Source organism: Centropristis striata, chromosome 12, assembly GCF_030273125.1.
Source record: "Centropristis striata isolate RG_2023a ecotype Rhode Island chromosome 12, C.striata_1.0, whole genome shotgun sequence".
Taxonomy (NCBI): Eukaryota; Metazoa; Chordata; class Actinopteri; order Perciformes; family Serranidae; genus Centropristis; species Centropristis striata.
The window spans coordinates 34,938,871-34,961,871 of NC_081528.1; the positions used below are offsets into that span (position 1 = coordinate 34,938,871).

At 38.4% G+C, this 23,001-nt stretch overlaps 1 protein-coding gene across 5 annotated transcripts; it reads right to left on the minus strand.

Annotated features, from left to right (window-relative positions):
* Nucleotides 1-506: 506 nt before the first annotated feature.
* Nucleotides 507-22,166, minus strand: ocrl (OCRL inositol polyphosphate-5-phosphatase). 5 transcript variants are annotated; one of them, XM_059345917.1, is made up of 24 exons: nt 21,516-22,166; nt 20,290-20,368; nt 17,964-18,055; nt 17,518-17,556; nt 17,035-17,148; nt 14,456-14,644; nt 13,762-13,996; nt 13,426-13,599; nt 12,699-12,800; nt 12,479-12,593; nt 12,157-12,273; nt 11,415-11,596; nt 10,971-11,082; nt 10,489-10,598; nt 9,867-10,002; nt 9,648-9,758; nt 9,313-9,478; nt 8,320-8,555; nt 7,594-7,617; nt 5,089-5,208; nt 4,547-4,631; nt 3,583-3,710; nt 3,288-3,399; nt 507-2,594 (listed from the first exon to the last, which is right to left on the minus strand). In XM_059345917.1, exons 1-24 carry the CDS (start codon nt 21,556-21,558, stop codon nt 2,470-2,472), a joined length of 2,946 nt encoding a protein of 981 aa, XP_059201900.1. In that variant the 5' UTR covers nt 21,559-22,166; the 3' UTR covers nt 507-2,469. The 5 variants fall into 5 exon arrangements, with proteins under 5 accessions (XP_059201900.1, XP_059201901.1, XP_059201903.1 ...); XM_059345918.1 differs by lacking the exon at nt 7,594-7,617; XM_059345920.1 differs by lacking the exon at nt 20,290-20,368 and having other exon boundaries at nt 21,565-21,600.
* Nucleotides 22,167-23,001: the final 835 nt, after the last annotated feature.

Consider the following 23,001-nt stretch of genomic DNA (forward strand, 5'->3'; position numbering starts at 1 on the left):
GGCCTTACTTGTTAATTAATGGTTATTACAAGGACCTTAATATAAAGCATTAAATCAAGTGAGAAGTTTTCTCATTTTGTATTGAAATGAATGGACTGAAATGCTTCTGCAGCCACCATCAGCGCCCCCTGCTGGAATTTTCGGTAGAATGCAGTTTAAAGCGCTTCCTGGTTTGCCTCCCTGCTCAGGAGTTTACTGGGCTCACTGGGGGAACTGAGAGGGGCAGACTATCAGACCTTGCTGGTTGTCATCACTTTTGTCTACAGGGGCTGCAAAACTCAACACAACAGTTTCTGCTAGCTGCTTTAAATGTTTTATAGTTTCCTCAAAAAGTGAATCGGCCTGTTCCAATTGGCTACATCTTTCAAATGGCCACATACTCTTGACAGGCACACCCCGACAATGCTGCAAGCAGCAAAGCTATTGGCCCATTCTGAGCAGGCATGCACTATTCTCAATATCAAGCAGTCTATGACAAAAAAAGGCAGTGTTGAGTTGAAAGAAAGAACAGCTTTATACATAGTTTTATTTCTGTTAAATAAATTAAAAGCACCAAAATCAGAAAAGTTGAAAACAGGTGCGAGTGTTCCTCATGTACCTTTTAACGTACCTTAATTTTATGAACAGATTGTGAAAGCATGATGGAAGCACACAATTACATCAGTTGGTACAGTGGCATAAGACAACACTTAAAATCAGAGGTTATGGATTATATTGATTCCGTGTTTCAAGGATAGCATTTTCCAAAGACAAAGTGAATAAATAAAAGGCTGCTGTAAAACGTCTCTCCCAAATCTGAATCATAATCACATCATTCAGGCCCGAGCTCGGGCTTTATTACGACCATTAGAGGAAACTGGTGTGTTGATGGCAATAAAGGCAGAAAAAAAAACCTACACAATAGTAAAGCAACTTCAGACAGACAGACTTTTCTATAAGTGCCACGATTGTCAGTGTTGTCACATTATCTCCCAACATCAAATCATTAAGGTTCCCAGAGAAAAAACATCTCTGGTACCACTACATTACTAGCTATATGGAGCAAATTAATGTTAGAAATGTGAATATTTTTGTCGACTGGGTATACTAGTGTTGACATCTCTGGTGGTATAACTGTAAAAGAGGAAATAGCTGTTCGTTACACACAGCATACAAGTTCCTTATTTCAATAACCATGACATGTTTTGCAACAGTGGCTGCAAAGAAGAAATGTCCTCAGTGGCACAAACGAGAACGGTGCACAAAGACCGGCTGTGTCCTGCAAAGTAATGAGCCATTAAATCTTGCACCCAGAAAGTGCTGCATCACTTAAACAACAAGAGAATTACTCATCTGGATGAACACAACGGCTGTTTCCTGGCATCGCAAAGGCTTAAAAAAAAACTAAGAATTGAGCTTTAAGATGTTCCATAAGTGAGGAAAAAGACATGTAAACAAACACAGACATTAACAGTACCACCTGCATGACAAACATGACGAACCATTACACACCATCACAGATTTGCATCACCATACCGACACTCAAATACCCATTAAACAGGGAAACAATCACTATTATTTACACAATTTAAGACGTCAAGAACCACAGAGGGGTGACCCTTCACTCCATTCCGGTTGACCAGGAAGTTAGTGTGACTTGTTTCGTAACTCAAGAGGAACTAGCAAAACAAGATGTAAGGCTCACGGCTGGAGTCACGCAAAAACATTCACAACACACAGTTTTCTATAAACAGGATGATAAAAACAAGTGATGAATATTTAAAACTAATGCAGGACTTGGGGGGGAAAAACAAAAACACATTGTAGTAGGAACCAGAAAGTGTTCACAAACTTAGAAAACAAAAGATATAAATAACAGATAAAATACAATGAGTATGGTAACAAATAAGATATCTATAATATTGTCCCCTCAGTTAAAATGGATGATTGTCATGATTTATCGTAAGCTGAAACATTCTTGGTGATACATTTTCCCCATTTCAAACTATTTAACACATTATACTTGTATTCAGTCTACTTCTTAAAACTTCAGGAATTGTCTTTTCTTTAGTGTAATTGAGTCTTTTGCTTAGCATCTACGGATACATAGTGTTTTCACATTCATTCCACTCGCTGATCAGGGGTTATTTTGGCATGAGCACCTACAATAATAAGTGTCCTCTGAGGACAACTTGGAGCCACGGGGCCTTTAGGTTCATCCGAAAGTGCATCAGTTCAAACGTCTCCCAAGTGCTTCCAAATCCAGCGAGCGGTCATACTGTGAACCAACTGAAGATATGACACTTGGTAAAATCATCACAGTTCTAACAGAAGTCTTGAGCTCCTCTAACAAGAGAGTTTGTGAAAAGTTATGGTGCAAAACAGCTGCACTGGTCTCCAACAGACGACAAAATACCACATGGATGGTGTAACACAGTGTCCTACAGGTCCAGGCTGGGAGTCATCTCCAAACCCGACTGTTGACCTTGGTTACTCCTCGTCTCCTGCCATGAGGAAACCCAGGATGAAGTCGATGGCTTTCTGCCGTTCGTGTGGCGTCTGCCTGCTCATCAGGTTGGGAGGCGGTCGGATAAGGAGGCTGGCAAAGAGTGTAGCTAAAATACAAGAAATGGACAAAGAGTTAAAGAAAACAAACTGATATACCAAAATTCTGCAATCAAGTATTATAAAAAGAAAACTATTTCATATTTTCTGTGTAACCAACAGTGTGATAAATGAATATATGCTGTTAAAACATTCATGTCACTCTAGCAAACTCTCTCGTATTAAAGTATTTAGCAAAATGGCTACCATAAAGACGAAATCCCTCACTGACCAAACTGCTTCAAGGGAAATACTCAGTTGTCCTCTCCGTAAGACTGGTTAAAGTAGCAATAGACAATTTTTTTGCTTTAACTTATTACGAAATAAATGTCGATTGCACAATATAATGGCTATAGAATAATAACACCATCAGTGTTTTGGTTTGGTTCCTTATAAGCCCCCAAAGGCTCCATTTACAGCACTGGTAGCTACTGGTGGTGAAGCTGAGGCTGATAAAGACACTAATGAAGGCAGGGCATTAGATTACAATTATTCTAGTAGAAACGGCAGATGGTTAAACAACCAGAGTAACTGTGGAAAATTTACATTACCGGCAGAAAAAAAAAAAGCCACATTGACAGAGGAGCCAAAATAGGTGTGTGTGAGAGTGATAAAAATGTTGCGCTTTGTTGTCTAAAAAACATTAAACTGGGAATCCAATGAGCTTTAAAGTATGGTGAACATTAGAAGTATCCATTTCATACCTATGAGGCTGGCTGTTAGGTTGTTGTTGTGTGAGTGCTTGAGAAGTTCCTTCAAAAAGGCCATCAAGTAGCGAAACACGTTGCGGTGAGCCCGGGGCAACTGGGAGATCAACTGTCAATTGTTAAAAGTAGATGGGATTAGTCATACACATAATATAAATATGGAGAATATGACATGCTGGGATAGCACCAAGCTAAAACACAGCCTCTCTGCACTCTTATGAATGAAAAACACTTAAAAATAATAAAGTAACAAGTAAAAAGAACAATTTCAAACTGGGACACATCATTGCACCTGTTTGCAGAGGCGGCTGTCATGAGAGCAGTCTAGGCACCGAAGGTAGAGCTCATAACACACCACAGGCTCCGGCAAGGCCTCCAGGAAGATCAGCAGAGCCTCGGCTACAGAGTGGTTACAGCCAGCTACATGAGCCATTAAGAAGAACAAGCACATTTTTTTTTTCTCTCTCTCTCTCTCTCTCTCTCTCTCTCTCTCTCTCTCTCTCTCTCTCTCTCTCTCTCTCTCTCTCTCTCTCTCTCTCTCTCTCTCTCTCTCTCTCTCTCTCCTCTCTCTCTCTCTCTCTCTCTCTCTCTCTCTCTCTCTCTCTCTCTCTCTCTCTCTCTCTCTCTCTCTCTCTCTCTCTCTCTCTCTCTCTCTCTCTCTCTCTCTCTCTCTCTCTCTCTCTCTCTCTCTCTCTCTCTCTCTCTCTCTCTCTCTCTCTCTGAAATTCATCCCTTTTCAATTCAATGTTTTAGGCATTAAAATGCTACAAAAAGGAATATGATAAAACGAAATAATCATTTATTCTGCCTCAAAATCAAGTAAAATTTAATATTGTAATTTAATAAGATGGTCTTCGAAACTTGGAAACAATAAAGGCTAAGGCTAACGCTATCTATCTATCTATCTATCTATCTATCTATCTTTCTATCTATATGAAGGACTACAAATAAACTAAGACGTAGGGATGAAATGAACCCTTACACCCTAACACCACAGGGTCACGCCATTCAGATTATTACTGTTATCATCATGATAACGCTAACAATGCTAACAGATCCTCCAGACCACAACACAACAGGGTCCATGAGTTCATAACTGTAAGTTAGTAAACTAGTATGTGTCTCCGTGCTGCTCTAGGCATCTTATTATTTTATGCCGTTATATTATTATAACAAAATGTTATGCTGTTATATTTGTGCCGTTTGTCATTCAGTGGTTGCAGGGCTTGTGGGACCGGCTTTAAAAACAAGGATACAGATGGAGTCTGGGATGCTGGTGTCCAGACAGTCGATGATGCTTTGCAGCTCCTCCTGCAGACCTGGTGTCTGGAACAAATCCTCCTGGGAGACACACATGGACAAATGTGGAACATTTAAAAACTGCTGCGACAAAAAGCTCCAGTGGCTAGTTAGGTAGGTATTATGTGTGCTTAGCCCGCATACACTTTAATAATGGGACACAAAAAAATTATAATATAATGAGCAATAAAACATTAAATGGGATTCATCGTAAGTCTCACATCAATCGGTTAGCAAACAAAGTTATTTCTTCGCAGGGAAACCAGTAAACCTGCCTGTTTCCACAGCTAATGTGCCTGAAAATAACTGAGAGATCTTCTTAACATAAGGCTCCACACTGTAATGGTTATTCATCTGGACAAAAAGTTCAGAATAAACCTTTGTGACAAACATTAATAGACCACCTTTCTATTGTATATTTAAAAAGTCACTTAGCATCATGAATACACATTTCATTCATAAGGTATAGCATGTATTTCATAAGTTATAGTCTTCTCACCTGATCACAGGACTTGGTGAAGAGGTGGTTGACAAGGATCCACACTTCTTTGGGGATCTTGAGAGGTTTGTCCTCAGTACTTGCACCGTCCACCATCAGGAAGCTCACCTTTGACTTTTCCTGATTAGAGATGACACAGTCAATATATTTTACACGGACAAATGTGGCAGAGACATTCGGTTATTTACTGGAAAAATAAACTAATATTCTCCCATGTATTATTTACAAGAACAATTATGGAATGTAATTATATTATTCGGATCCCGAGTGATTCATAGAGACTTCTAGAATGACTGCACATGAGCCATGTGATCAATAAGTGATGGAGTAGAAGCAGCAGGGAGGTCGGGGTTATCTCTGGGGTCTGTAAACTTGAATGGAAGAGAGCCATTTTAAAAAGGGCTGGATATCACATTCTCTTTATCTCTGCAAATGGATTCCCAAGACTCACGAGAGACATCCAAAAATAACCACAGCTAGTGAGGCTGCACATAAATGCAGAGGAAACTGGAGTGGGCCTTTAATGGGGGACAATGCAGAACTAATGTGATATTCTGTAAAATGTTTAACACCAAAAGCTTCTACTGTGAAATCTTCAGGGTATTTACAGTGTGGTGAATCTTCCAGAGGGCATTTAAGATCAAGAAAGCTTTAATTTAAATGTATAAATGGCTATCATATTAAGAAACAAGACCTTATTCATATTTTAAGAGGACGTTCTTTTACTTGGCTACTCAGTTTCACTGATGAGTAACAAGTTATTAAATGGAAGAGGAGATTTGTCATTTGGCTTCACAGAACTGTTTGAGTTTAGCTGAACAGACCCTAATTCTTCTTCTCACTAACATTAATCATGTGTACAAGGGAGCTGTGCAGCCAGGGAGACCTGCCGTGAAATGGGATTTAGTGTGTTTGCGTGTCTCTAAGTTTCATTGGACTGGTGTCCCCTGTCCTCAATGGGCCAGGAGAGATTTAATGGATGACTGATCCATACACACAGATTATAACTGGCACGGACTGGACTGTGATTGCCTGCGGGTTAACAATTGTTGCCCTTGTCAGCTTTCTGAAATGTAGAGAGAGAAACTGATTCAATTTTCTGATTAGCCGGTGAAGCCACTTTTTAATCAACCTAAGTGCACATTATTGTAGCTGAAAAGACTGCATGATAAAAGGAAAAATCCAACATTTTAGAAAGTATAGTATGCTTTTAAGATTAAATACTGTGCTTGAGTTTGTGTATTAAAGGAGCAGTGTGTAGGATTTAGGGAGATCTGCTGGCAGAAATGTTTTCATTAATGTATAATCACCCGTTACTGGGAGCATTTAAACTCACAGATCTGTTACTCAATCTGGACTTCCATTTAATTGTGAAGCGGATTTAAGATAACTTTGGAACATCACAATAAAGAAAAACAAATTAAGCTGGTTTTCATCAGCTGGAGTGAAGAAACCAGGCTTCTGTGTCGTTTTATCAGAAGATGGGACTAAAGTAATCCACCAGTTAACAGAGTAGAAGAAGTGAAGGTTTCAAAGCATGAACAAAACAAGTTGCCTTGGCCAGCTAACCCATCTAGGAGACAGGTGTTCAAGAATTTGGTTAAAGTTTTACTTGTTTTCATTGAGTACTGGCCATGTTTGACATACTGGTCTAAAGAGCTGGTTCTGTGGTTGGAGCCAGGTTGGACTCACTGGAGGAGGTGGTGGAGACATGCACTGTCAAGATGTTTGAGGTCATCCTGAAATACCCGGATTATCCGCTACACAAAACCTTTATGGACCTAAAAAACAGCAGTAGAAGGCTCCTCTCTCTCTGTTGCAGGACGGAAATACAAAAGATCCTTCTCTCCTTCAGCCATCAGGCTGTCTCATTCTAACAGAGATTCTACCAGACTAACTGAATTTCCCCTCGGGGATAAATAAAGTAATTTTGATTGATTTGATTTGATTCAAGCTGTCTGGAGGCGGGGACAAATTAGTATATACTAGAAACAGCCATGTGATTTCTCATGAGAGTTAAATGTTTGCATTAGAACTTAATTTTCTAATTAAAACACCTCAAACAGTGTCAAAAAAATGTTAATGGAAGAAACAGGCCCCTCCTTGCATTGTTTTAACACAGTGCAATCCTCTCACCTAATACTAATAACATTTTGGAAAAAAACTTTTTCTAAGTGTTTTTTTTAAACTCTTTTTTTTGTTGGGGAGAAATAACAATTTCAAAGTAAATGGTCAAACCATTTAATGCTTCAAAAAATCTGAAATACGTTTATATTGCAGAATGTGAATCTTTAAGATGAAAGTTTGACATTAACAGTATATATAGCGTACACTGGGACATATCATGTCCTTGCTTCTAATAATACCTGAACCAGTTTCTCTATTTATGACAGCAGCTTTTGAGAAAGGTCCATAAAGTGTCATAAAGCGGATACTGGGTCGTTTTTACTCAGGTGATATTGATATTTGGTTGATAGCTGATCTGTACCAGTGTTAATATTTTACCTTTTCCATGTAGCTGTCCTCTCCCTGAGCAAGAAGTCAGCCCACAACCACAGTGAAGAGTTGGAAAGGAGTGATCAAGGCAGTAAGAGGCGATGAAGGGAAACAAAAGAAGAAAGAACAAAGTAGATAGAAGCAGTATGCATAAACACAGAATCAGAAAAGTAGATAGATTACAGATTGTCCTTAATAAATCATTGATCAAACACACCAAGCCAGTAGGAAAGTGGAAATTAAAAGGAGTACTGAATCATAGTATATTCTCAAGCAAAAATAGATTAAGTTAAAAACAGTATAATGGAAACAGACAGTGGTGAACGTGTGAAGAGTCTATTTATATAAAGCACTAATATGAGCCTAACCTGAGTCAGTTTTCCCTGTTCTTTAGGAGCTCCCTTCCTATGTCTTGCTACTTCCTCATTCCTTTGGCCTCTTTTGGCCAGAAATATACAGGTTGAGACATTTTTTGCGCTCCAAATATAGACTCTCTGTGTGACTGAGTCTACCCTGAGGGACTGAACAAGCTCTCACATGTCCTCACTCAGGTTTCAGGTGGTGAATAGCCACAGAGTAAGGAGCAGCCATCACATCAGAATCTGGGCTAAACTGCCCTCTGTAGAGGAGGGTTTAGTTTTCACAATCAGAGCTTTAACTAATCTGAAGAAATATGTCTGTGTTCACTAATCCCATCACTTTAAACTGGACTGATTGGATTTCCCTGTCACTCACCAGGTCAATTAGTTTGGTGATGGGGATCTCTCTGATGGGCTTCTTCATGCGGCACAGAGTCTCCAGTGAGGTGCCAAAGCAGCTGGGCAGGTAGTTGCCAGAGATGGTAATGAAGTAGTCTTTGCCCCGATCCAGATGAAGCACTAGAATATCCTCTATGGCGTCCTCTCCAGAGTTCAGCAGCGTGACGGAGTCTTTACTGACATACACCTCCAGATAGATCTCCAGGGTCTCGTCTGTTCAGGAAGATAAGGCAGGGTTTTAATGCAACGTTTGGAAAAAGGTGAATGACATTTTCCACACTTCGAGTTGGGTCGGTTTTCTGGTTTTGCAGGTCCGTTGTATGGGCTTAAAGCACTTTGATTTTAAATAGATAGCAATAAATAGATTTTATCAATTAAAATCTATTTATTTGATTGATTTTATCAATTAAAATCTATTTATTTTGTCAAATTTATAGTTTGGGGAGAGGATCCTCCTGCTAAAAAGCAGAATGATTTTCTCATAGTATCTCATATGATAAGGAAAATAATTCTTAAAATAATAAATCAGGTGTGGTGTCAAAAAAAGAAGAAGAGAGACTTCATTTTTAAGCCATATCGCCCAGCACCATGTTTGTTCATTAATACAGAGCGCAATTTACTGCTAAGTTGGCGGTTCATAAACCAGCTCTGAGGTGCATTTCCACCACATAGTGGACTGGAGTCACTACACACACATTCATGGGCTCCCTTGCTCTCATTTTGTGATGTGCGACACGTAGATGTAAAATCTGTTCCAGTGCGATTTTGGCATAATATAAATCCAGTTTGAAAACGAATACATTGGCCCAACCCTAGTTGATATACACAATAGTAAAATTGAGACTATTACAGTGTAAAAACTTCTATACCACAGTATTGAAGTTGTCCTAAAAAGATACAAATAAATGTATGTGCTACCTTTTACATTTCATCACCAATGATGAAAAAAAAAAGAGTTATTTAGACTTACTTGGCTCTAAGAATCCATCACTTGGCTCGGCACGGAGCCAAGGCTTACAATACTGCGAGTCATTGAGTTTGGGAATGAAGGCAAAGTGACAGGGAACCTGCCCATCATTTGTTATCAAGAAGCGCTCCTTCTGAAGCTGGCGAAATTTCACATTCCCAAAAGCAAACTGTAGGACAGGGAAAGAGAGGCAACATTAAACACAAACTCTCAGTAACTTTGTCCTACAATTGAAAGGAAAAATGACAACAAGCTACTCTGTTTTAAATGTTATCAGTGACTAGTTTCTGAGATGAGTTTACAAAGAAGAAACAATGCATGTGTGACTTTATTTTTACCTCTCTCTGGCTCAGAGTTACAGATGGAAGGAAATCATTCTCCATTCTGTCCATTGCCCGAACAATCTCCTCAAACACCTTTTTGTGGCGCTGCTCATTGACCACCTTAACCTGTCACACAAACACACAGGTCTTAATTATCAAAGTTAATAACGGGACTATGCAAGTTTCAGTGAAAACCAGTCAGTTCAGGGTTTATTTGACGTCACAGCTTCTTACCCCTACGCTGAAGAGAGCGCTCACAGGCTTGTGGTCACTAGTTTGCAGCTCCATGTGACTCCGGTATTTCAACTGTTTGACATTGTTGCCCCTCCACAGGATCCTGTCACACCAAGCTGGAACACGGCACTTCCCACTGCAGGAAACAGCCACAGATTCAGAGGCAAAGTTAAGGGTCAGACATTAGATACAAATGCAGTACTGCTGACTCTTTATTAGTGTAATGATAAGGCTGGAAGAAGCTTACAAGCAAAATTTAATCAGAACTCTGAGGAACTACAGCCTTGCGGTTATACACCTCTGCCAACCAGTCAAGTTGCAGATTACATCCACGTCTGTCGTCCAGACTCAAATTATAGACAAAATCAATGTGTAATGTTGTCATTATTAGTGTAGGAATTCCTGAGTTATGGCCAAAAACTATCTTTGACCAGCAAAATCTAATCAGTTCATTTTTGAGTCCAAGTGGATGTTTGGGCCAAATTTGAAAAAATTCTGACAAGGCCTTCCTGTGATATTACATTCACAGAACCAGGAGGGACAGACAACCCGAACATATAATGCGGCCATGGCTGTCACCAGTGCCAAAAAACCAACATAAAATACAGGGTTATGTTTTTACCTTGAGTCCCATCGATCCGTCTTGGGGTCGTACTTGTATGTGGGAATGAAGTTGATCTCTCCCTCCATGAAGTCTGTGAAGGCTCTCTTTGTCTGCCTCTGAATGTTCAGCTACACAATGAGAAGTGGAAACATTTAAAAATATTATTCAGAGAAAGAGACATACATAAGCGAAAGAGAAAATCATGGAGGATGGCAAACGCAAGTGTCTAAGTAAGTGTGATCATCTTTAACAATCTGTGTAATGTTATTTGCAAAAGAGCCTCCCTTAGATAATTTATCTAACTTCTATTTGTCATGATGCATTTATCATTTACAGTTTCAGTTATGTCACTGTCATACATTTACACATAAACATCAAAGACAAACACCAGCACAGTATACTCATACAAATAAACATATTTTATGAACAGCTACTGAGCAAATACACAAGAGAAAGTTTAAATCATCTTATTTCTTTGTGAAAATGAAAAAAAGTCTTACCTGATCAAGCTCCTGAAGCTTTTTTAGCTCATTCTGAGAAATGTGCTGTTTGACCTCAGCAGCATCGTACATGAACAGACGATAGTTTAGATCCCCGAGCCAGATTACTACACTGAAATGCAAACAAAGACAGAGATTGCTTGAAACAACAGAATCGCAGCAACAACTTTGTCGTGAATATCATTATCTATACAAACACTAAAATCCTGTCAGAGAGAAATGTAGTCATGTTTGTAAAGCTACAAAGACAGAGACCGCGGTGATAAATATCTTAAGTAATACAAGCCTGTAAAAAGAGCTTGTAAAATAAATACATCATAAAATAAACAATAAAACACAAGAATTTTGAACAAAACCTCAACCTGATGCTACAAACACAACCAGTTTGACACAGCACATTTATTCAATGTTCTAACTGAGGTCATGAAAGGCTGAGGAACTCACTCATGCTTAACGATAGTGAGAGGGGGGTGGTCCAGTAAGTGGAAGGTCATGCGGGCACAGATGTCTTTATAGTCCTGGTTGCGGCGCTCAAAGTCTTCCACGTGGGCCGCGAGATGGGAGTTCACAATGCAGAAGCTCGTGTTGTGGAAAACAAATCTCACAGCCACGCCTCCTTTGTTCCCCTGCAAAAAAAAAGAAAACATTAAGAGATCAGACAGTTCAACAGCCCCATATTTTCACTAGGCCAAATACGTGTGGGAATAAGGTTTATGTAAAATGTTTAATGCAAAATAAATTAAACTAAAGTCAAGGGTCGTATACTGTAAATACTGTATTCATAAAGAAAACTTTTCATCAAGGTGGTAATATATTTAGTCCTGTTTGTGTGCTTGTAATTTAGTTTGTAGGGCCTCTCATAAAACTTAGCAGATTTCAGTGATATTTGGTTAAAAGATTAAGCCACAGTTGAGGAACAAGGGATTTGTTTTAGGTTTAGACTTAGATCCAGTTGCAGATCCAGCAACTTTTTACATATATGCTCAAAAAACAAAGGTTGAAAAAGGAGGGTGTTGTACACTGTACAGATTGTAATATCCACTGAGGCAAATTGTGATATTGGGCTTTATAAATACAACTAACGAGACTTAAAGAGTGACACAGCATTTCTGAACATGATACAACCATTCTATTGTCTAGAACTGTGTATTGTGAGGTAGTCGGTCTGAGTGGAGCGTGAACAAACCATTTTTCCCATGATTCCCGTCCCGACGTGTTCTGCCGCAATTTCTTTTATGTGATTCTTGTGAATCTTTTTGACAAAGACCACAAGCATCATTCCAACTAGTCGTATGATCCGAACCTGTAGGCATAAAAAAAAAAGCAAGTTACCAAATATTCATCACCATGGCAGGATCCAATTTTTTCTAGACGGTATTTATTCATGGTAAGTGGTCACATGAAAGGGGGAGATTTATCATTATGCTGTATCAGTGTCTTTTGCCCCAAGGACAATTGAAAATGTGGACAAACAGAGCTGGGGATAAAGTAGTCCCTCCTCTACTCACCCTTTTGTACTTGGCCTTTGGGTGCAAGCTCTTCTCCATAGCTTCCACCCACACCTGCTCCTTGGACGAGTCCATGTAGAAGAAAGCTTCAGTGCTCAGGTCAAGTTCTTGAAAACTAGAGCCATAAACCAAGTCAAACCATATTGGATGTTATTGAAGCAAGAGCAGAGGGCAAAATGAAGACAGATAAAGTAGTGTATGATAATAAATTCTCACTGACCCCAGAGCATAAATATCAGGAGGTTCTGTGTCACAGCAGAGCCACGGCTCCAGGCTGCTGTCTGGAGACTGGCCGTTCACATTCCATGTACCTGTGAAAAACCTAAAGAAACAAACAAGTATTAATGCACAGTATTGGGTTAACATGTGCAGGAGCAGCACTGATATACACTACTGGTCAAAAGTTTTAGAACACACCAACTTTTCCAGAATTTAATTGAAAATGATGCAGTTTAATGTCTCAGTGTACTCTGGAAGTACAAAAAAGATTCAAAATCACATTTTATGATGGACTAAAGGACTAAAAAAAGACACAAAATGACAAAAAAAAAAGACACAAAATGACAAAAAAAAAAGACACCAAAAGACACAAAATGACTAAAAAAAGACACAAAATGACAAAAAAAAAGACACAAAATGACTTACAAAGACATGAAAATAATTCAAAAGTGGACAAAATAGCCCAAGACTCCATAGAGTTAAGTTGTTAACCCATTTCTTGTTCCCTGAAAAAGGCCTACTTGTATAATTCTGAAATGTACATTATTTTTCAGTTTTGGTTCAGCTTACCTTTTTTTATTTACCTCTGGCAGTTCACCACTTACCTTTGTACCCTTTCAAGCTGTTCGTTTGACTTGAACTGCTTGAATTTCAATAAAAAACTGGAAAAATTGGGGTGTTCTAAAACTTTTGACCAGTAGTGTACATAATAAAGAAGCTCCACTCACCTGAAGGTCTGGATGTCCACATACTCATTCTCCTTCTTCCCCAGGCGGTGTTTAATGAGGTATTCTCTTTGTCCTGCCTGGCTGGAGAACATGGCCTGTCTCATGCTGTTGGTTGTCGGGCTTTCGCACCAAGACGTTGGTCTGTCCACGCGGTCAAACCCTGACCTAAAACTACTGCAATAGTAAAACATGAAATTTCATTTAGTATCAGAAATATTTTGGACAGATTCCACTTCGGGATAATGAGCTGCCTGGATTGCAAGTTATAAGAATCTAAATTTGTATGTTTAGCCAGTTTCAAGTAAAGCTGACATGGTGTCTGAAAGGTCGCCTTACTCTGGTCTGGAGTTGTCTTTGGATTGTAGGGAGACCACTCTGTCTTTAGGGATTGGTGGAGGAGGCAGAGGATTGGATGGTGTGTAGGAGGCTTTGCGAGGAGGCAGAGGGGGGACAGGAGGAGGCTCTCTAGCGGCGACTATGCGATTCTGGTTGTTCTTCTTCTCCTCCACTTTGAGAGCGTGGTTGAAGTTGTCCTCAAAGCCAAAGTCTGAGGCAAGTGATTGAACTGGATCTTCAGAGGGAGGACATTCAGGATTCAACAGAGGATTATTTCAAAGACAAGAATGGCTTTGTTTTTAAAGCAGCTACATCCATGAATCCTTTTCTCTCTAGTTGGGTTTTTCTCAATGTAAACAGTTTCTGTTATTTTTATTTAATACAAAGCAGCCCACAGAAACACAACAATATGATGACATGACAATATAACCTCACAAAAAGGAAGAAAACATGTGTAATAATAACAACAACAACAAGACCCATTAAAATAAATAGGATCCATCCAGTAACTCAAATAATTAGAATAACAGAACAGATGCATTTAATGTTTTTTTTTAAACTAAAAACATGACATGTAGAGCATATTTAGAGTTTTATTGCCACTTGAGCAAATGTATTTTTCAAGAACTTCAATTCCAGTTCTTTATTAAGCTCTAAATATAAATACTTCTCCCAAAAAATAGAGGTATTTTACCTGTGTTAGTCTGATTTGTTGACCTGCTGTTGTTGAGGTTGGGAGGCAGTGCAGTAGTTTTGGGTGTGCTGACAGCAGAGCCCACAGAGTTAGTCTTGTTTGTTCTCTGCGGTGGGATGGGGACTGGACCTCTCAGGGCTGTTGGCGCAACGGGCTCCATCGTTGTAGTTTTTGCGAGCTTGGATTCAACTGAGAAAATTAAACAGCAGTCAGAAGAAAGCACATGATGATCCAAACTAAACACAACCTTACTCAAGCAGAAGAAGTACCCTTCTCCTGATTATTTTCCTTTTTTGTGTATAAAACTAAACAAAAAAAGGTTCTACAGCATGCTCAAGAGAGAAGCTGTGTGTCTTATTAAACCTTGACTACTTGAGTAAATGAACATCCTGTTACAGCTGACCTCACAGAAGTAAATATGTACACAGCTAAAAAATAAGCCAACACCCAGAAGAGCAATGTTGTCATTACAGGAAGTAGAGTATACCAGCTGACAAGTGGTTTGGTGATAACAGGACGGAAGAGGACACAGTTCCACTGAAAAACTCATCATTGCCAAAGGCTGCTGGTAAGTGAGGTGGCAACTCAAACATCATGTAAAAGATTCCTCACTCACCAAGACTGATTTTGCTAGGGGATTTATCTGTTTTACCCACTAACAAGAAAATGAAACACGTTTTATTAGGCTATCCCTAATTGCTGGAAATAAATGTATTGCCATACTGTGGAAAAGTGAAAGTCCACCCACTGTCTCAATGTGGCTTAAGGAAGTTGCATCATACATGGCCTCTGAAAAAATTATGTTCAATGTGAAAAAGAAATGGGTGGAATTTGAAGTTCTACTGCCATTACTGATGCTGTAAACTGTATGAAAAAATGTTAATAAATAAATTGTTTAAAAAAAAAAAAAACATCATGTTAAAACATTCTTTAGTCTTTGGAAGCAAAGATAATTACAGGACTTTCACAGTGTTAATACAAACTAGTAGAGGTCAGTATATCGGACCAATATTTGCGTTTTTTTACTTGCATCGACATTCGCCGATCGCCCATTTCACTGAGCCAACACCAGGGTCGGTACAACATCTATCATTTGCTGGTGAGCTGGGTTCTGATACCAGAAAAAGAAACGCATTCAATATGTGGGCTCTTCGAAGGGGCCACCACCTCGAGGCCTATAACAACATAAACATTGTTTGCTATCAAACTGTTAATATGTTTTGTTAATAAATGTTTCTTTTTTTGTTTAAATTGAGACTTTTGAAAGTAGAAATTTGTTATCACTGTGTTATTTTTATCATGTAAATGGAGGGCGAAAAGGCAATATCAGCAGCACATATCAGGGATCGGTTAAGACTGATGTCAAAATAATCAGTATCAGCATCGGCCTTAAAAAACCTGTATTGGTCGACCACTATAAACTAGTCAGGATTAGGGTTGCAAATGGTCACAAAATGTACAGTAAGTCTATGGAACATTGTAAAAAGTGAAGTTGAGTTCAGAAATTTTGAAAGGATTCAAATGTTAGCAGCATAAATTCAGCCGTACTGTTCTGTCACAGATACATCATGTCATTCATTTTACAGCATTCCAATTAAAAATGAATGCCATGAGATTACAACCCTCTACATACACAGTGCATTCTCCCATCACATGTGCAGTCATCACTGCTGCCACCACTACTGACAGCACTAAGCCAAAGGACCACATGCTTTCATAAATGTCATTTGATTATATTACTGGAATAAATCGCAGATAGTAGCCTCAAGTAAAGTACCCAATTAATGACTTACCACCTTTTGTTTGTCTAAGCTAGTTAGCCGTTACCATGTGAGATGCAGCTTTATTGAGAATGCTATTTACTGAGTTTTTCTGTTAACCTACTGCCATTTATTCTTTATTGAAAAGCAAATACGGTAAGTCGTTCACTTTAAACCCTTCAAAAGTTTAAAGACAGCCCACACTGTCGGTTAAAATTCACCCAACTCACAACGAGGCACAATTCCCAGTTTGTATTCGGCAAATTAATGAACCTGTCTGCTTATGATATGGTAAAAGGCTGCATATGACATGGTGAATACACGTCTGTGTATATAGCCCCATACTTCCATTTTATTCCCGTTATTTACCATGAATTCCACATCAGGGAAAGTTTCCTCCTTATAATTATTGGAATTTCCCCTTCCAAGTCAAGATATTAGTACACATTTACATCATATATTTGGTCATATTTGAAAAAGTTAGAAAAGTTTGTTCATTCAGTTAAGCAGTACGAGTTATGAGGCTGAAGGAATAAATGTTACAATGAAAGCATAATGACTTAAGACGTAAGCTTCAGGAACCTTTAAAGGTAGATCTGATATCAAAAATGCCAAGTGAGTCTCTCCTCTAGTGTGTGTGTGTGTGTGTGTGTGTGTGTGTGTGTGTGTGTGTGTGTGTGTGTGTGTGTGTGTCCGCGCGCGCTGCAAGTATACACAGGAAATCACTGAGTGGTGTAATCCAACCTCTGTGAATAAATGTTAGATGAGTGATTCATAATTAATCAACCGACTGACTACTGACAGACAGTGACGTCTTACCTGTCTGCTGAGCACTCTTCACCTGGGTGAAAAAAGTCTGAGTCCGCTCGTCATCCTGGAGTTCCAACAGCAACTCTGGTGCTTTTTCTCCTTTGATTCGTAACCTAATGCAAGCTTGAGAGAGAAAACACACACTCTTACACACATGTTGGACACCTTTAAACTTTGTAAACGCATTTGAAAAGCAGACTGTCTCGAAAAGAAAGCAAAGTGATTTAACAGTGAACCTATTCAACATTCTTTCAGAGAGCCCTGGAAACCCATGATCAGCGTCTGCTACTAAATAAAGGACATTTGGCTCTAAAAATGGGGCTGTGTTGCAATAAATGCCATGTCTTAGCTGTTTTTTTCCCACAATACAGGGCTCATTTATTCTGGCAGGCTTGCCTGAAGGACCAAACCAACATATTTTCTGCATAATCTGTTTGAAAACAAAGCAAAAAGATGACCTGGTTTAATCTAAAGAAGGTAAAACATACTTACAATTTGCTGAAAAGTTAATCAGAAGAGCCTCTTCCGCCTCTGAAATGAAAGAGGAAAGAGAGTTTTAACGACACCCATGAAGTTCAAAGGTCTGTTGTGGGTGTAAACCAGAGGTGTTATAAATTTTTTCAACAGGCTCAAGTTGCTGTCTGTTGATTTTTTAATTTTGTCTGCAAAGGAAATGCTTCCTGGACTTTCACACCACTGTGACGCGACCTTGACTAAACAGTGACAGTGACACCATTATGCACAACTATGGTTAAAGAATGTGAGGTGCATGCTACATATATTGGACAAGAGCCACAAACATCTTAGAATACATAGAAATGAAGAATAGTTTTTAGCAGTTGGCGACTTAAAATATCCTGAACATTTGATTATACCTTGCATACCATATCTGTACCAATACTGTGAATGTGATATTGAGCCAAAAAAAAGTCACATACCTCGAACAATTTCAAAATGACCATTGATGGGTATAGACAGCTGAGCCACTGGGCGAGACACAACAGCATCAGGGGTGGCCAAAACACCCAATCTGGATGAAAATAATAATAATAACATAATAATCACACTTAACATCAGCTCTGTGGTGTTTTAATATCTAGATTATGGTGTGCACACATTGTGTGAAAATTGTGTGAAATTTCTCTCTTAATGTCATAACAGCCATTTTCATGCTCTTAACATTTGTGATGCAAAATGGGTAAATGCACAATTAGGATTAGAGTGTGATTATTAAGTGATTAAAATTGTAAATCTGAAATGCACATGCACACATGCAAAAGTCTCCCTTTGTCTAAATTGCAGTCATGTTGCTTAATCTGAATAAACACACAATAAAAAAAGCGTTCTGCTTCAGTCAAGTTTTGATGACAAAACCCGAGAGTAGCAACATGACGCAGATTCAGGGAAGCTGAGCTTTGAGTCATTAAATAATCAATATAAGCAGCTTCAAATCTGCAGTGTGGGTTAATGTAGGCGAGGTCATATTTCACTCTCTAACAATGGCTGACTAACAGCCAAGGGTCAGAGCAGCACGCTGGCGCTGCCCACACTTCCTGTGCACTTCACAATAAGTCTGATTACTGTTGGAGAGGAAAATGATTCAGCCCCGCTGTGTCAGAGGGACCTGCAGTTCACAGTGAGCAACGGCCTCTCTGATTGTGAAAGCTACAGGACAATCATCAACAGAAATAACAGAAGCACTTTCACAAAACAGTAGCCCCGACTTAAATACAAATGTGTCAAACCACTTGATGTTCGGTTTAAATTGACAGAGTCAGACTTTGTACTTTAACCCTATGTTTATTTTTGAGGCTTTGGGTTATAGTTATTATTTGTTTGACCTGTATGTCAGTTTTTAAAAACAAATTTTAAAGTTATAATCTCAAAGATCTCCATTTCGTTGCTTTCAGCAGCACACATTGTGCAGATCTGAATGGCTAATCTGTTTTCTTGTTTTAGAGGTTTCATCATCTGTAGTCACTGCTCTTTTATTTGTTTCAATTTATTTTCAATTTATTTATTTGTTTCTCCAAGGACTTTCATCTATGCTTTATTCAGCAATAGATAGTGACTTAACATAGGTTTATGTAAAAGAAAATATTCTAGATAGAACAAACTGTATAATGTCACTTTCATATGTTTAGAGGCATGTTATAATATTTGTACCAACTAAGACCCTGACAACATGACTCTTCACCATGTTGTCCTGTCTGGAGTGCAGTTTAGTGTGTGTGTGGTTTTAACACAGTTAGCTGAGGACGGCACTTGGGTGCCCATGTGAGTCTCATTACACTTGAGGACTAAATGGAGGAATTCTTGATAATGGGTAGTGAGCTAACTGCTGGTTCGCTTACAATTGCTTTCTCCCTCTCGCCAGCAGCCACACGACACAGCGTGCTACAAACACAAACAACACTGATCGTTTAACACACCCACAACATCCCTTTCACAAAACAAATGCTGAAGCTGCCAAGATCCGGGTAAAAATTCTGCTAAGGTAACACTGATCCAGATCAGCTTCATGGGCAGCACTGCCTTGTCGCTGACTTTCTGACCTCTGAAAAGGTCAATAAAGAGTCACTGATCTATGTAGCAACAAACTTATGTCAGATTGAAAATTATTGTGGCTATAACATACAACATTTGATGCAGAGTCTCATGTTTTACCAGGTATTCTGTCCAACACAACAACAAACAAATCTAGCCCTTTCCCTTGAAATTATATTAGTCAATCTTAATTATATCAATAGTACTACTGACCGGTTTGATTTAGCCACACAAACTGCCTCCGGATGTAAAACTATTATGTAATGCCATCCATTATCAAATCTAACCATATGATAAGACAAGACACACAACCCTAAAACACAAGCTGGCAGGACTAAATCTCAATGTTATGGTAAACACATTTTCCATACAACAGATTTTAAAACATCTTGAAAAAGTTTATTTGCAATTATTTAAAAGCCATATTTGGCTATTCATTGCAAGTCAATCAAAGAGAGCAGAAAATATAAAACAGTACCCAAATTGAAGGACCTGCCCATAAGAAAAACAGCAAGTATCTACCTAAAAACACAGAAAGAGCTGTCAAAAACTTTGCTTTTATCACAATAAAGCAGAAGCTTAAAGAAGCAGATGCTGAAGGTCTAAAATATCAAGGTGCTTAGAGCAGCTTTGGAATCGGTGACATCTCACTAGATTAACCTACTGCCTACTACGAAAATACATATATTTTCAGTCATCAGGATCTCTGATACTTACATAAACTCTCCACTGCGCTCAATTAGTGTCAGTAGTCTGGGCTCCTTCTGGCCAGCCCTCAGCTCCTGAACTCTCACAGTGTGAGCATCACAATCAAGGAATTGTTTTTGACTGAGGATGAGAAAGGCGCTTCACAAGCACTGAGTCATTTTAATTAGCTGCAGACAGACAGAAAGACAGCCCTCGCTGTCATTTTAAGATTGTTAATATGCATGTGGTTAGTGTAAAGATACCCAGAGGTGAGGATCTCTGGGAGAAGAAGCAGTGCTTATTGGACATTAAAAGGCAAATTAATGTCAAGTCATAAGGCAGCGAAAAAAAGAATGGCAATGTTAGTTAGGGGCAGCCAATATAACTTCAAATAAATCACGGCTAACGTTATTGTGTTAGATAGATAGATAGATAGATAGATAGATAGATAGATAGATTACTTTATTCATCCCCGAAGGGAAATTCGGTTGTCACAGCAGTCCGGTATTCAAGTACAATAAAATACAATAGAATAAAATACTGAGGTAGCATAAATAAAAACAACACTAGAAAAAAACACAGAACACAACAAGAACAAGGACACTTAAGAAGTTAAGAAAAGAACATCATCAGTTGGTAGGATGGTTGGCAAGATGATGGTAATAATTAAACTGGTGATATGATATGATGGCAACAATGCTATAATGACTAGACGGTATATAATAATAACAATAGTACAGTATATAATATATGTATATAATATAATATAATATAATATGTAATAGTAGATAATAAACAATATAAAAGTAAAATGAAAACATATAAATAGAGTAATATAATAATAATAGTAATAATAATAATAATAATAATAATAATAAATAAGGCCGGTATAATAATAATAGTAGTATATTACAGTATATAGTAATAATAGTAATAATGGCAGCAACAGTATATATAATAATAATAATAATAGTAGTAATATTTTAATTTAGATGAAACTCGTGTGGTTAGTAGTGACCTGGATTAGAAGTCAACTTTAGCTATAAAACAACCAGGTAAATAAACGCATACTAGCTATCTACTGGGCAGCTAAGATAGCTAACGTTAGTTATCATTGAATTGCCAAGTTAGCCTAACTGCTAACGTTAACTGACGTTAACTGACATGAACTGACGTTAAAGCTAACGTTAGCCAACAAGCTAAAGCCAACTGAAAACAGACACACAAAAAGGTTGTAACTTAATTCAAAAAGGATATTGCCAAGCACTCCTCGTCGCATATCCCAAAAGAGGACTCCATTCTTACCGATATGTGTTAAATAGCTTCTTATCATTGGCTAGCGACTTTGTGTTGGTTCATTCCAGCCGCGGAGAGAGAAAGTTAAATCCTCCCGGTGCGGCAGCGGCGGCGGCGGCGGCGGCCTTCCGGGATCACAGCTGTTCAGGCTGGTTGGTTGCTAATGCTAATGCTAACCGCTTGTTAGCTTGTTAGCCAGCTGTTGTAGCTGCCCAGCGTGGGAACAAATGTTTAACAAAGTCGAGACTTCAAAGTACCCCGGTTAGTGGAAGCCATTATGTCAAAAACATTGAAGTATTCGGCTTCTTTTCTGTGTCAGGAACCGGTTAGCCAGACTACATAGCAGATTGAAGCTAGCTAGTTACCGCTCCAGTAGTTAGTTTGAGAGGTGGACTCCCTCCTTCTGTCCCTCTCACTGTTTAGTTATTCTGGGTTTCTTCTTCTTCTTCTTCTTCTTCTTCTTCTTCTTTGTGTTGTTTTATGGCGGTTGACAAACAACTTTTTGGTGTATTACCGCCACCTACTGATATGGAGTGTGGACCGGGACTTTACACATTCCTGAGTTTAACTAAATAATAATAAAATAATAATAATAAAAATAAATTAATTAATTAATAAAAAATAAAAGAGAAAGTACATAAATTATATTCTCTTCTTCTTCTTCTTCTTTGTGTTGTTTTATGGCGGTTGACAAACAACTTTTTGGTGTATTACCGCCACCTACTGATATGGAGTGTGGACCGGGACTTTACACATTCCTGAGTTTAACTAAATAATAATAAAATAATAATAATAAAAATAAATTAATTAATTAATAAAAAAAATAAAAAAAGGAGAAAGTACATAAATTATATTCTCTCTATTAATCTTGTTCTCCTAAGATACTGTAACAAAAAGGAATAACATTTCTCCTCTGAACTTCTTTGTAAAAGATCCCGTAAATCAAAGTTCAACTTAATTTCTTTAAGGTTCAATATCAGTTCCCTTCTCTCCTGATCATACTTCTGACAATAAAGCATCACATGTTCTAAATTTTCTTCTTCATTACAATATTGACATCTTCCCGAATTGTGTTTTCCCCATCTTGATTTCTAGCTGCAGCTGGCAACAAGAAATAGGCGCATAACGCCACCTTCTGCCTCGGAGTGTGGAAAATCTGCAACGGTGCGTGGTACATTTATAATTATGTTCCTATCAAATTCACAGTAAATCTGCGTGTCTTCTTTTTTAATTTTGGCATAACCTTGCTGCCAGTGGTTGCAAATTTATCCCCACTCAAGTACCAAATTTAAGAAAGCAACAAATGTAAGGTCGTTTTGCTGTACTTGAGTATTTTTTTCTCATCAGTAGTGGAAGAAGTAAGTACAGATCTTATTTATTTACAGTCTATGATACAGATCCCTTATTTAACTAAAAGTACAAATAGCACTGCAAAATTGCATCACA

What these genes read in the sequence shown, in the direction of transcription:
- ocrl (XM_059345917.1), bottom strand. Translation starts at nt 21,558, where the DNA reads ATGGAGTCCTCTTTTGGGATATGCGACGAGGAGTGCTTGGCAA. An exon ending in CGACGAGGAGTGCTTGGCAA is followed by an intron (nt 20,369 to 21,515) that starts TATCCTTTTTGA and finishes GTGATGCTCACA; the next exon opens with CTGTGAGAGTTCAGGAGCTG. An exon ending in GTGGACATCCAGACCTTCAG is followed by an intron (nt 12,801 to 13,425) that starts GTGAGTGGAGCT and finishes TTGTTTCTTTAG; the next exon opens with GTTTTTCACAGGTACATGGA.